The sequence below is a fragment of the Dermacentor variabilis genome, chromosome 6, assembly GCF_050947875.1.
Source record: "Dermacentor variabilis isolate Ectoservices chromosome 6, ASM5094787v1, whole genome shotgun sequence".
Lineage (NCBI taxonomy): Eukaryota > Metazoa > Arthropoda > Arachnida > Ixodida > Ixodidae > Dermacentor > Dermacentor variabilis.
The window spans coordinates 138,164,042-138,177,828 of NC_134573.1; the positions used below are offsets into that span (position 1 = coordinate 138,164,042).

General features: G+C 48.8%; 1 protein-coding gene across 4 annotated transcripts in view; it reads right to left on the reverse strand.

The window, feature by feature from the left end:
- The window catches only part of LOC142585302 (SAM and SH3 domain-containing protein 1-like), a 302,724-nt gene that overhangs the window by 50,065 nt on the left and 238,872 nt on the right, over positions 1-13,787 (reverse strand). For all 4 annotated transcript variants that reach the window (XM_075695955.1, XM_075695954.1, XM_075695952.1 and 1 more), the window contains 3 exons: positions 3,704-3,785; positions 3,086-3,411; positions 1,433-1,942 (listed from right to left, as the gene is read on the reverse strand). In XM_075695955.1, coding sequence (XP_075552070.1) covers positions 1,433-1,942; positions 3,086-3,411; positions 3,704-3,785 — 918 coding nt within the window. The remainder of the gene's footprint in view (positions 1-1,432; positions 1,943-3,085; positions 3,412-3,703; positions 3,786-13,787) is intronic.

A 13,787-nucleotide genomic window follows, 5' to 3' on the forward strand; every position in this document is an offset into this window, starting at 1 on the left:
CCGCTGGAACAGTGTGCGTCCGCTCGTCCGTCACACCGGAGAAGGCCAGTCCTAAACAGCAGCTCAACGAGTTCGTTAATTTTGCGGGATGCGCTGTGAGAGCGCAAAATGACAAGAGCTAATGGAATTACACCGAAAAAAAAAAAGGGGGGGGGGAGCGTCTAATGACGAATCAAAAAGGTATTTTAAAAAAAGCAAATAAGCTCATCTGCATCTCACTGTGATAAGATAACTGTCACACTCACCCGAAACGCGTCAGAGAACTTCCCACACTTCCGCAGAGAATGTAACAATGACAGCCACAACGCAAGCAAAAGCGGGACCCTCGGTCGAGCTTCGCAATACTACAACAACCACCTCTGCCGTATCGCACGCTAGAGAAGCAGCTGTCGGCGGCGCTAATTGCCAGGCTAACACGAACTGCCGTGACAACAAAGCCACCACAACTGCCGCCGCCACCACGATTAAATGGTAATAATAATAAGGGAACTAAAGAAGGGGCTGCAACGAATTTCGCCGCGTGTGATCGAATTCGGTCCACCTTTCTTCAGTTACGATCTCCGCAACCATACGAAACCTGGAAGCCAACAACCGAACACGCCCTGCGCACTAAAGCTAAGCTCGAAAGACACGCGTCGGGGTTGAAGCGACGTGAACGTAACGGAAGGGCGGGCAACTCGGCGATAAAACAAGAGGAAGCCCGCTGGCAACGTCGCTCACGCCGAAGGTGCAGTTCAGAGCTGCAGTTTACTCCACTAAGAAGGCGACACCTTTCTGGTAGGGCACACAGAAAGAGCATCGTCTCGGGAATGCAGGCAGCTTTTCTCTAAGGCGATTTGGTCTCCTCTATCCCGGCCACAAATACAGGACAGAACCGCGCAAGCAAGCGGGAACACTAGCCGGAATGAAATCTCTGGCTTCCTTCGTTAAGTTCCTCTGTTGGTGCCGTCAAAAGGACGACGAACTAGACTGACAAAAGCAGCCGATTGCAGTTGAGCCCTCCTTTCAACCTTGCAGAAAACAGCAGACTACATACGAGTACACAACCACAACGTGGTATTACAGTAGGACGTGTTACAATATTAATATCTAGGTATACCTTTGAAACACCGTCACTCTTTCTTCATGTTATGACAGTTTCCTCGGTCCTTACTCGGCACCTGTCCTAGCTCCGCGTTACGCAAAAGAGAGCAAAGGGGTTTCTCCTGGCAGGAAGCGCACCGAAACAACAACGCCGTCTGCTTCAACACCTCGTCTGCTTCCACGATCTTGCTTCCGGCGCGCACTCGTTACGCGAAAACTATAATTAACGCGCGGCAGCCAGAGCGGCGCGTAATTACCGAAAGCGAAACCGCGGAAAGAAAGCTAAAGCGAAACAAACAGGCAAAAACAAACAAACAAGCAAGCAAACAAAGACCACGCCGAGACTCACCGTGCGTCCCCGAAGCTTGCCCAGCATCGTGACGACCCTGACGTTGGCAGACGACGACTCGACACTCGTAGCGCCGGTCACGCTGCCCGCCACCACCGCCGCCGAGCCGACCGCAGCGCCAAACGTCGTGGCGCGGACGTCGTCGGAAGCTGGCTTGTCGCCAGCGCCAGCGGCGGCGGCGGCGGCTGCTGCGAGCGCGGCGCGTTTGAGCTCGCTGTCGTGCGCCACGTCCGGCACGGTGCGCTGGGCGCCGTCCGCCGCGGGCGAGGAACCGTCGCGCTTGCCGCCGTCGTCGCGCTTGGCGTTAACGCCGCCGGCGTTCGCGTCCCCTTCGCAACCGCGGTGGTCGTCGTCGTTGACAGAGTCCAGGGCATCGGGCGACGTCGCCTTGGACGACGTCAGCAGCGTGGTGTGACCGGGCGGCAGCAACGTGGACGGTTCGGACGACGGGGGGCTGTCCGAGGACGCGCGGACGCTGCACATGATGTTGCCGCAGTTGCCGTCGCATACCTGCGCGCCAAAGAGGGTAAAAAATAATGACTGTGCTGATGATGTGAGGATGGCTTTTGCTGTTCCTATAGTGTATGCGTTGGTGAACAAGCAGCGCGAGTTTAAAAAAAAAATGACGTAAGAACTGCGAATTGATCTTTATTCGCGGAATCAAATTTATTTCGCTTTCGAAAATTTTTATCTCCGTTTTATTGAGGCTCGTTGACTACGTTTGACAAACCGCCGCCAGAGTGATGAACGTCAGTGGAAGCCGCCCTCCATATCTCCAAAATTGCATTGGACACACACACACACACACACACGTGCGGCTCATCGTTGGAACTCATTAACTCACTATCACGAAGAAACTTTAGGGGGAGCTGAAGCAGCTCTCAAATATGCGGTGTCTAAGGGAGAGCAAAATCTCACTTCCATTTGGGGACTGTACCCGGACGACAGTGTTAACAGTGTAAAGTACCTTCCTTGTTTCATTGTTTGTGGCTCTCTCAATTCGTGCTTTCAAAGTATTTTCGACACGTGAATCAAGTTACTCTGCAATAAATCATTTAGCTCTTCATTTGTCGTTCGCATTAAAACTCATTAAGGAACATTAGTAGACCTGTACTTTGCCCTTCCCCATCCGCGTAACACTGCACTCGCTTTAACGTTCAGAACTCTTTACGAAGCTGTTAGTGCCGGTGTGCAAAGTTCTTGAAGCGTCGAATAAAGTGCACATGCTCACGTGCAAGCGCTATAGATCTTGCAACATTCAAATATCGGCGTAATGGGCAAGTAGAATGCGAGGCAAGTGCTGAAGCCGTCTTGCGCAATTGGTAGTGGCACTACCAGTTAGGCAAGACGGCTTCCGGTCTCGAAGAATGTATACGGCGCACGAAAAACAGGCAAGGACACCCTGTCATCTCACTTGTGCTCCGTGTCCCCCTATATATATATATATATATATATATATATATATGCATGCATGCATGCATACATACATACATACATACATACATACATACATACATACATACATACATACATACATACATACATACATACATTTGCAAAGAGCAATGGGGCATGCCCACGCGGACGTGACAAGTTCGGCCAAAACTATGCGCGCAGTCGCCCTCGACGTCGTTAGCAAGGCAACGCACTCACCTCAGTGGTGGAGCCGTAGACCGGGGCCGGACCAGGGTCCGAGACCGGCTTGGCCGCCCTGAAGGGCGACACGATGGCGTTGGGCCGCGGAACGGTGCTAGTCGCGCCGCTGCCGCAGCATCGGTCGGAAACCAGAACGGACGACGAAGAGGAAGAAGACGAGGAACCCGGCGCCGCCACCACCACGGCGGCGGTGCGCAGGGGCGATCCCGTCGCCACCAGCCCCACCGCATCGGGCGGCTCGTAGTAGATGGGCTGCGCGGGCGCGGACAAGCCCGCGGGACCACGGCACGGTCCCAGGCAGCCGGACGCCGGGCCCACACCGTCTGCGAAGGAACGAATTAAACCAAGCATTATTCCGTGAATTACAGGGTTTTGCGTGCCAAAACCACTTCCTGATTACGAGGCACGCCGTAGCGGAGGACTCCGGAAATTCAGACCCCCTCGGTTTCCTTAATGTGCACCCAAATCTAAGTAATGCGGGTGTTTTTCGCTCTTTTGTAGCGTTAATTTACGTGAACAATTAGGTCAGATTAAAAAGCTCAGCAGTTCGTCCATTGTCGGCAACGCTGTTCCGGTTTCTACTACCAAGGAAGAAAAAAAAAAGCAAATACTCACCTGTGTAAAAGACCGCGTTTGCCTGCAACTTCTTGGGGCCACCTTGGTTCCATGCGATGCCCCTGGCAAGGTCATTCAGCAACTGGAATCACAAGTGAGTGAGTGAGTAAAAACTTTATTGAATATAAATAAAATAAGGCAGAATGGTTGGAGCTCCTATTCCAAGGCCCCACTGGCACGAGCGGTCTGCTGGGCTTGGTCCAGAAGAGCCAATTGGCTCTCCCGACCCTCGTCCGCAAGCCATGCCTCCCACTGCCTATTCCTCATTAGTGGATATTGGTGTAATATGGGGCTGTCTATGTGCGGAGGCCTCCTGGGGCACTCCCATCAGATGTGTTTAAGTGTGGGTGTGTGTTGCACCACTGGAATCACAAGCACAAGAAAACAAAACGTAACGGCAGCCTATAAATTCTACACATACTTAGAAATTCCGGATGATCACGTTGCTCGAGAAAAGTGCCCTTTTGGGAGAAGCCGTTGCCAAGGTAACCATAGTTAAGCGAACAAACACTCAAATATAATGGCTATCTCTTCGATCTTTATGCATGAAACAGCGCGAAAAATTGGAGAAAAAAAAAAAAAGAAAGCTAAGTTGAACGCAGACAGAGCTATATCGCTGGTTTTAGAGTACCCAGAAGCGGGCTTCTCCTCACAAAGACATTCAATGTGGCGAAGCCGGCTTTCAAGGGGTCTGCCACATACGTGCAGACGATATTCAACGCGCTGTCAAGCTTGCATTGCAAACCATCGCCTGTAAAAACAGTAACGAGAGATTTTGCCTAAACTGTGAATATAAAACTTTAAACAGCGCAGCTAAACAGTATTAAGAAAAAAAAAACCCGTTCGACTACACACAAACGGCTTGTAAAAGAGATACAACACAGACTTCGTTATTTAACACCTATAAATGTGTTAAGGTTATTTAACGCCTTGTTAATTAAGGCCAAATAAGGGACTATTTAACACCTTGACTCCAGGACGGCCCTAATACGGGACAACAGGTCTTCCTGGAATAATACTATGAGACAGGAGCCCGCTTCATCTCTGTCGTGCCCCAACGGGCTGCAACGCCCTTGGGGCACGACTAAACGTTCAACCTAACCAGAGTTTCACTAGACTCGGGCATCTGAGGAATTCATTCGTTTGTCTTGGAAGCTATGCACACCGTCTTGTAGTGCACACTTGGGAAACTTTTAACCTGCCGAAATAGTTTTACACGCGTTTCGCTGACCTGAAAAAAATATTGGGACACATAGAACCGAGGAACGAATGTGAAGCCGCGAGACATCGCCCGCTGACATGTCTATACTTCGTCCGTGTGGAGGCTCGCAGAGGCATGAACATACCCAAACTTTGTTGGACGGCACACGTTTAACTAGTATCGATTCCCCCCCCTGGTCGGGCAAAGCTGTGCACACAGTTCCGAGGTTTTATTTTTTTTTTCACTCTACAAAAAAAAAAATGACACAAAGACAACAGCGGACGTTGCTCCCAAGGAATCTACTTCTCAACATGATGTATGTCTGCAAACACCTCAAATGGAGACAAAGAAGTACGCAGGTTCACGAACAGATGACCAATAAGTGTATTGAGCGAATCGATACGTTGATCGTGAGAGCGGCGTTCAAAAATACAAAGGAAATCAGCCAGGTCAGTTTTTATTAATCTCTCTCTCTCTCTCTCTCTCTCTCTCTCTCTCTCTCTCTCTCTCTCTCTCTCTCTCTCTCTCTCTCTCTATCTATCTATCTATCTATCTATCTATCTAATTACCCAGGCAAGAGAATGTGTTCATAGAAACTCCGTTGCCCACGACCAACGCACTGCCCAGAAATGCCCACCTCTCCCACTTCCGAGAGATCATTCAGGCAAACACCATTATCTGAATGATTATTGTTCGAGGTGGCGACCAGCGGGTGCATATCGGAACGCCGACGAGGCGCACGGGGAACAGAAACGCGTGATTGTGTAATAGTGATGCAAACCGATCGATCGTACTACCGACGGGGCACTATTGATATCGATAGTACAATCGACTGGGCACTATAGATAGTGAAAAATCACGCGGCGTAACGCGCACATGAACACTTCGACATAAACTAGGCGACGTTATCCTGTCCCCTATTGCGTGGAGTCACTAGCCAAGAATTACAAAATTATTAATACCTCTTTCAATAGCTAACTATCTCAATAATATCTATGAAATTTTTTTATTACATTATTGACGGCTTAGAAGCAGCTATCGATAGTCTATTTACCGATAGTCTTGCATCACCACAGTATAAGCAGCGAGGAGATGCGACCAAAAACAAAGCGCGATCAACCGGTACATATGTCGCGAAGAATACGCGTCAGGGAAGCCCGAAGTCGAGAATGGCGGGCGTAATTCTCTCCGCGTTCCGCTGTGCGTTTCACCACACCAATCGTCCGTCAGTGAGCATATAGTGCAGCTTTCTGTTTAGCGATATAGGCTATCTAGAAAAAAAAAAAGAAAACATAAGCTCGTCGATAGCAGAGAACGCGTGTTTAACGAATACGTCTCGATGACCAAGGCTGCGCATTGATGGCGTCGTCTGCAGTACAATGCGTGGCCGGCAAACGCCAGTAATTCTTTAAATTTTATTGTATGGTACTCAGGAGATGTCGCCTTTACTGGCACCGGCAACTCTTTCTCACGTATAGATTTAAAAAAAAAATATTGTTAACTTAAACGTATTAAAACAAAGCCAACTCCAAATCTTATTAACATAAAGTCCACACATAGAACGCCAGTTGAAGTTGGCGCACTGTTCCAGTCTGTTTCTCCTCGTAGCTGCCTTTTACCGCGCTCAATTTTGTACCGTCCTCTCATCTTGGGGCGATATGGTCTGCACGTCATGCATTGCGAAGAGCAGGTAACCAACAGCTCCTTAGAGTAACAGAATGGGTGCAAGGGAACGGCTTACGTTGTGCGATCAGACTCGTAAATTTGCAGGTATAAGAAAGAAACTGGCTGACGCAAGACAAGGGCAACTGGATATCGCTGGAACAGGCCTTAGTCCTACATAACATAGGCTGACGATCATGGTTCGCAAATAATAATAATAATAATAATAATAATAATAATAATAATAATAATAATAATAATAATAATAATAATAATAATAATAATTGAACGCAAGCCGAGGCACCATGGTAAGAGAGCGAGCGGACGCCGAGATGCCGCAGGTGCCGAACTGCTGACCTACGAACACAATACCAATCCCGCACGCTACCGGTCAGCGCTGCCAAGGTGAACGACCTGGGACATGACGTCGGGTCGATAAGAAAAGAAAAAAAAAGACAAAAAACGATCGCCGTCTAGAGAGCCGTAGCTCCTCAGCTCGGAAAGTCAAAATCGAGGAGCCGCAAACACGCAGCCGGGCTGGCTAAAGGAGAGCGCGCAGCTCACCCCATCTATCGGCGGGACAGAACACCGCACCAGCGTCGGGTGGCTCCTCCGTGCGGCGCGAAAATCGAGAACGACATGTGCCCGCTAACGGTTTTGAAGGTCTCGTTTCCTGGCGTTTTGATGTCGCGTAATTATTTGAGATTATGAGAGCGACCAATCAATTCACCTTTGCGGATTGAAGAAAGCAAGAAAAGCCACGCGCACCCACTTGAAGAGTTGCGAACTATTGCTGCTAGTTCATATTTACTGTTCATAATTCTACATTGCAAAGGTTAATATCTCTGTATTTTTCTGTTTCTAGTCTTATTACCACTGCTGTAACGACTCCTGTTTGGGCCCGAACAGGGCCTGCACTATATGTAACTGAATAAGAAAATGAAAGAAAGAGAGAGAGAGAGAGAGAGAGAGAGAGAGAGAGAGAACAAATGAGATGAGAATGGAGACAAGAGAGAGAGAGAGGAAATGAAGCGGCAGGCGCACCAGAGCTGCTAATAGAGTAAACCAAACCAAAGCAAACCAAACTATGCAGTGCACGAGCATAACAGACCAAAGTCTAGTACAGCTTTGTGAATCTCGCATCAAGTTCGATCCCGACCTCTCGAAAGAAAAAAAAAAAGAAAAGAAAAAGAAAATAATTCAGCTCACCTCGAGCTAGATCAGGTTGCTTAACATTAAGCATAGCTGACTTGTTTGCAAACACCGCGCCAAAGACGACCTCGCGCGGTCGCGTGAGGCATTTATTTATGAGGTTCCATCGAGACACTCAGACACGCAGTATTATACAGGCGAAATGCGGCTGATTCGAAACTTCACCCGTCACGCGATCGCACGGAATGCCTCCGTGGCCGCGACCGCTTACTCTATAGCCAGCGGCAACAGGAACGACATCGGAGAGAGCGGCTGAACAAACGGGAGGAACGATAAAAGCGAGAACGCGGAAAACGGGGCATAAATTCCGTTCTACAGAACGCGATTCAGAAAGAAGAGAGAGAGAGAGAAATAAAAAGCCCTCCAATGCGAAGCGGGCCTGTTGCACGCACAGCCTGAAATACGTTATGGAAATAACGAAGGTCGATACACTCAAACTCATAAAAGAAAAGAAAGAAAGGTCACACAAAAATAGGCAGCGCCTACATTGAGGTCCAGTGGCCATTGCCTCTGGGTACACACAGACGCACGTACACACACATAACACAGAAACAGATCTCGAAGGCCACGTTTTTGTAAGCTGCACGAGGGGGGAGCAATTGTGGAGCCGGTAAACACGTCATGTCCGCCAAGAGCTATCTGCATAGAACTATGGCGCTGCGATCCTTCAGTTACGATGGGAATTACAGTTACGGGAACTATAGCTACAGTCCACGGATTTGTTCCATCTTCACGCTTGTGGCTTTGAAACTTCTTGTGACGTTTCTATTGCGGTTTACCTTTCTAAAAGTTTCGAGCACTAATAGTACGGCAACACAATTCAAGTCCCTGCGTAACATGCGTAAACGTTGCGAACTGCTGCTGCATTGATATAACGCAATATAATTCGTTAAATATGCTCGTTTCAAAACTTTCAAGTTTATGCAAACCCACGCATAGTGCCCATATAACATTCCTACGCTCTGCTCTGGACCGCCGCACAAGCAGCTCCTGTGAATACAAGCGCTAGAGAGCTCCCTCTAGTGAATCGTAGGAAACAATAGGTTTAAGTAGCTGTGGCGTCCTTCTGAGCATTAGGTTGCGGGTGCGATTCCGTGCCTCGGAAGCCCGATTCCGGTGGAGGCGGAATGCGATAACGTTTCTGCGTCGATCTTCCGTTCCAGGTGCGTGTCAATGACACTAATATTAACGTTAAGCAAGATACCTCGACTTTGTTTCTGCGACAGGAAGGAGGCTACGCCTACCGTTATGCTCGGCATCCGTTCATGACTAGTTCGTTGTTTATCTGTAAACAATGACTTCATTACCATTTAGTAAATGAAAAGGGGAAAATGGTGATCTACGCGTTTGAAGCGCGAAGTCTCCACCGCCCCCCCCCCCCTTCTTTTTTTTCGTTGGCTTTCTTGCGGGCTTGCGCAGAATTGGTATGCTACATTGCATTTGAGAGGCATCAAAAGGCTCAACTTGAAAAAAAAAAGTTTCCAGAACTTCTCCACCAAAACCGCTCCAACAAGATAAAAATACTTCGAATATACGTGCCAGGGCACTGAAGTTACAAAAATATAAAAAAAAAATGAGGAAGTGGCGAAAAAGAAGTAGAAAAAATGCTTTGCTCTGCGAGAAGTGAACACTTTTTCGGTCAGATAAATTGAAATAGAATTAATTAACTTGAATACAACAAGCTGTGGGGTTTAAAATCCTGAAGCTGTACCAGTGGCTTATGAGAGACGCAATAGTAGAGAGCTCCGTACTAAAAACTTTATCACCTCGGTTTGAGCACCCTAAGCAACGTACACGGGCGTTTTTACATTCCGCGTCCCGCGGAATGCAATATATATATATACGCAAACATACGAAAAATAAGGATACATACGTAAAAAGAAGAACAAGGAGAGAGAGCATAGAGACATCGAAAGAGAAAAATATGAAGACAAATCAAATTCAATGGACACTTAGTTATTCCTACGTCGATGCATCCGAAAGCATTGCGACCACCACGCGATGCTTAGACATTGTACCACAACGCAAAGTCATGGGTTCGACTCCCGCCAAAGGTCGAGGGCTCGACCCTCAACAAAGGTCCTGGGTTCGACTGCCTTAACTAATCCTATCGAATCAACTTCGCATTAATTAACAAGAAAGGTCGTGGCTTCGAATTCCATCAAAGGGCGAGGGTTCGCAGACTTTTTGTACCATCGCGTGGTCGCGCCACCAACGCCAGATTTGCCACCTCATGAGCCGTTTAATGCTTTCGAATTATTAATAATAAGAGAGTGAGAAAAAAAGGAGAGAGAGGGAGCGAACGCGATGTTTGCGGAAATGAAGCTGCCAGAGCGGCGCCCGGACAGGAGAGGGGGAGCTTGCCTATAAAACCCCGCCCCATTTCACGTTGGCGGCCGCACTTGACCAATGGGTTTGCACGCCTATTACCCAACGTGCGCTGCGGCGCAAGCGCACGTTGTGTGTGTGTGTGCGTGCGTGCGTGCGTGCGTGTGTACACACATTCGATATGCGGGGGCGTTGCCAAGGAGGAAAAATGAAACCGGCGCTCCCGAGGCAACTTAAGAAGCGTTGCCTGGCCACCGAGTTGCAAAGATGGCTCTCGTTGCATGCGTTCGGGAGAGCAGGATCATCTTGCAAAGCATCGGAGCTTATCCCGCGCCATCGTTTTTGTGCGAATACGTCAGGGACACGCACTGCTTTTTCGTGCTATGAGGGCGCCTCACATTCATACAGAGAAATGGTTAAAACAGTTTTCGAGGAAGCCATCGACGCCAATCGTCAATTTAAGCGAACTGCGAAACACTTCTAGGAAGCTGTTCGCTTCATTAAAGGAATGATGCTCTTGGAGCAGTATATCCCTTGCAGCGGGGCCCATTTAGGCAGCGTTTGCTGTTCCATCGCGTAATTCCGCGGGAAACATAGTCGATAACCAGCACATCTGTAGCGGTAGCGTAGGTGCTAATATATATACATGTAAGCTGGTCAAATGTGTGCTGTCTCTGGCACCGCAAGCGCCGTTGTTGAAGACGACTGTCATTCTCCTTTCCAGCAGCCGACACAATGCGAGGGGGCATTGTCGTGGCACTGCCACCGAAACCAGTAATCGGCGTTGCGGACGTCCGGACCTGGTTTTAAGAATTGACAACGCAGATTAAAAAAAAAAAATTATATTCCGTTCTAAAGATTTCTTCACGCTTTCTAAATGAAACCGGTGGACCTTGCGAAATTTGGAATGGTAGGCTTTCTATTGCGCTACAAGGTAGAATGTCTTTGAAAAATTGTAGGCAGTTCCTTTAGGTTGGTAATAATAATATTTGGGGTTTTACGTGCCAAAACCACTTTTTGATTATGAGGCACGCCGTAGTGGAGGACTCCGGAAATTTTGACCACCTGGGGTTCTTTAACGTGCACCTAAATCTAAGTACACGGGTGTTTTCGCATTTCGCCCCCATCGAAATGCGGCCGCCGTGGCCGGGATTCGATCCCGCGACCTCGTGCTCAGCAGCCCAACACCATAGCCACTGAGCAACCACGGCGGGTCCTTTAGGTTGGTAGCGCAATTTAGGATACATATACGTACAGATACGATCTCTCCAATGCTATTCACAGCGTGTTTACTGGAAGTATTCAGAGACCTGGATTGGGAAGAATTGGGGATAAGAGTTAATGGAGAATACCTTAGTAACTTGCGATTCGCTGATGATATTGCCTTGCTAAGTAACTCAGGGGACCAACTGCAATGCATGCTCACTGACCTGGATAGGCAAATCAGAAGGGTGGGTCTAAAAATTAATCTGCAGAAAACTAAAGTAATGTTCAACAGTCTAGGAAGAGAACAGCAGTTTACGATAGGTAGCGATGCACTGGAAGTCGTAAGGGAATACATCTACTTAGGGCAGGTAGTGACCGTGGATCCGGATCATGAGACTGAAATAATCAGAAGAATAAGAATGGGCTGGGGTGCGTTTGGCAGGCATTTTCATATCATGAACAGCAGGTTGCCGTTATCCCTCAAGAGAAAAGTGTATAACAGCTGTGTCTTACCAGTACTCACGTGCGGGGCAGAAACCTGGAGGCTTACGAAAAGGGTTTTACTTAAATTGAGGACGACGCAACGAGCTATGGAAAGAAGAATGATAGGTGTAACGTTAAGGGATAAGAAAAGAGCAGATTGGGTGAGGGAACAAACCCGAGTTAATGACATCTTAGTTGAAATCAAGCAAAAGAAATGGGCATGGGCGGGACATGTAATGAGGAGAAGGAAGATAACCGATGGTCATTAAGGGTTACGGACTGGATTCCAAGGGAAGGGAAGCGTAGCAGGGGGCGGTAGAAAGTTAGGTGGGCGGATGAGATTAAGAAGTTTGCAGGGACAACATGGCCACAATTAGTACATAACCGGGTTAGTTGGAGAAATATGAGAGAGGCCTTTGCCCTGCAGTGGGCGTAACCAGGCAGATGATGACGATGATGATACGTACAACGTTACGCTCAAGGGCCCTTACACAGCGCAGCCATCGCATCATGGAAACGGTATATGTGGCCCAAAGGCAGTGTCGTTAGCTGAGTATTCTTATACACGGAAGACACGATAAATGGCTTACACTGTAAATGCGCAGCACTTTGATTATAGTGCGTGTGAATGAACAACTCATAATTTTCTCTCTTTCTTTATCTCCCCTGCCTCCCTTCCTACGCGTAGGGTAGCCAACGGGACAAATTCTAGTTAACCTCCCCGCCTCTCTTCCATTCCCCTCTTTCTCTCTATGCTGAACACAAAGAATTTGGTGCCTTTCTGAGGTTATCAAAAACCTACACATCCACAAACGTTCGCAAAACAAAAGCAAAAAAAGAAAACGCCTCGCTTCGCACGCAATATGCAACGCTTTCCGATGCGTTGCTACTCCATTTTTAAGGAAGAAGGGCTCTCGCAGCGACCTCCATCTATCCCTGCCATGCCTCCGCATATCACCACTCCATCCAGCAGTTCCACTACAACAATCGCGAAACGTGCCTCGTCGTAGCACCGGAGCTAACTGCACAGAAACGCGCGCATACGCGGGCTTTTTTATTCGACGCCGCACTTTTTCGCGAGACACGGTCCGCCTAAGTCACGGAGAGGAGCACCCTTCGCCGTCGCCGAGACGGCTGTCCTTGGACGTCGCCTCCGAAGCGCAACCGGCGTGGAGGAAAGGCCCCGCTGCTGCGTTGTTGTACAGCGTGATGGAGCCGCGCGCGATGCAGAGCGGTGGGGGAATGCGGCGGACGCGCGCCGACGATCAACGCTCGCGCGCGCGAGAGAAAATGAAAGCCGTCGCGGTCGCGCCGCCTTCGCGACACCACCCTCGGTGGCGGAGAGACGGGCCCGCAGCAGCGCTAGCGACAGTTGCGAGGTCGCACGAATAAACGTCGAGAGTGAAGAGGAATTTGTGAATTGCTAATAATAGATTGCGCGGAAACCATCGCCGATGATTGGTAATGCAAGCGAATCGAATAATAATAATAATAATATTTGGGGTTTTACGTGCCAAAACCACTTTCTGATTATGAGGCACGCCGTAGTGGAGGACTCCGGAAATTTTGACCACCTGGGGTTCTTTAACGTGCACCTAAATCTAAGCACACGGGTGTTTTCGCATTTCGCCCCCATCGAAATGCGGCCGCCGTGGCCGGGATCCGATCCCGCGACCTCGTGCTCAGCAGCCCAACACCATAGCCACTGAGCAACCACGGCGGGTATCAAGCGAATCGAACGAACGAACGAGAGAGCGAGCGAACGAACAAACGAGCGAAACTATAGAGCGAGCGAACAAACGAATGAACGAACGAGAGAGCGAGCGAACAAATGAGCGAACGAGAGAGCAAGCGAACGGTTTTCCTTGCGGAGTGCGATCGACCAAGAAAACGGACGAATGAGGCACAGAAATCTATTCGCTTTAAAATATACTACGGGGTTTAACGCGCAGAAACTGCACGGTGGATTGAGAGGGAGGAACGCCGTAGTGA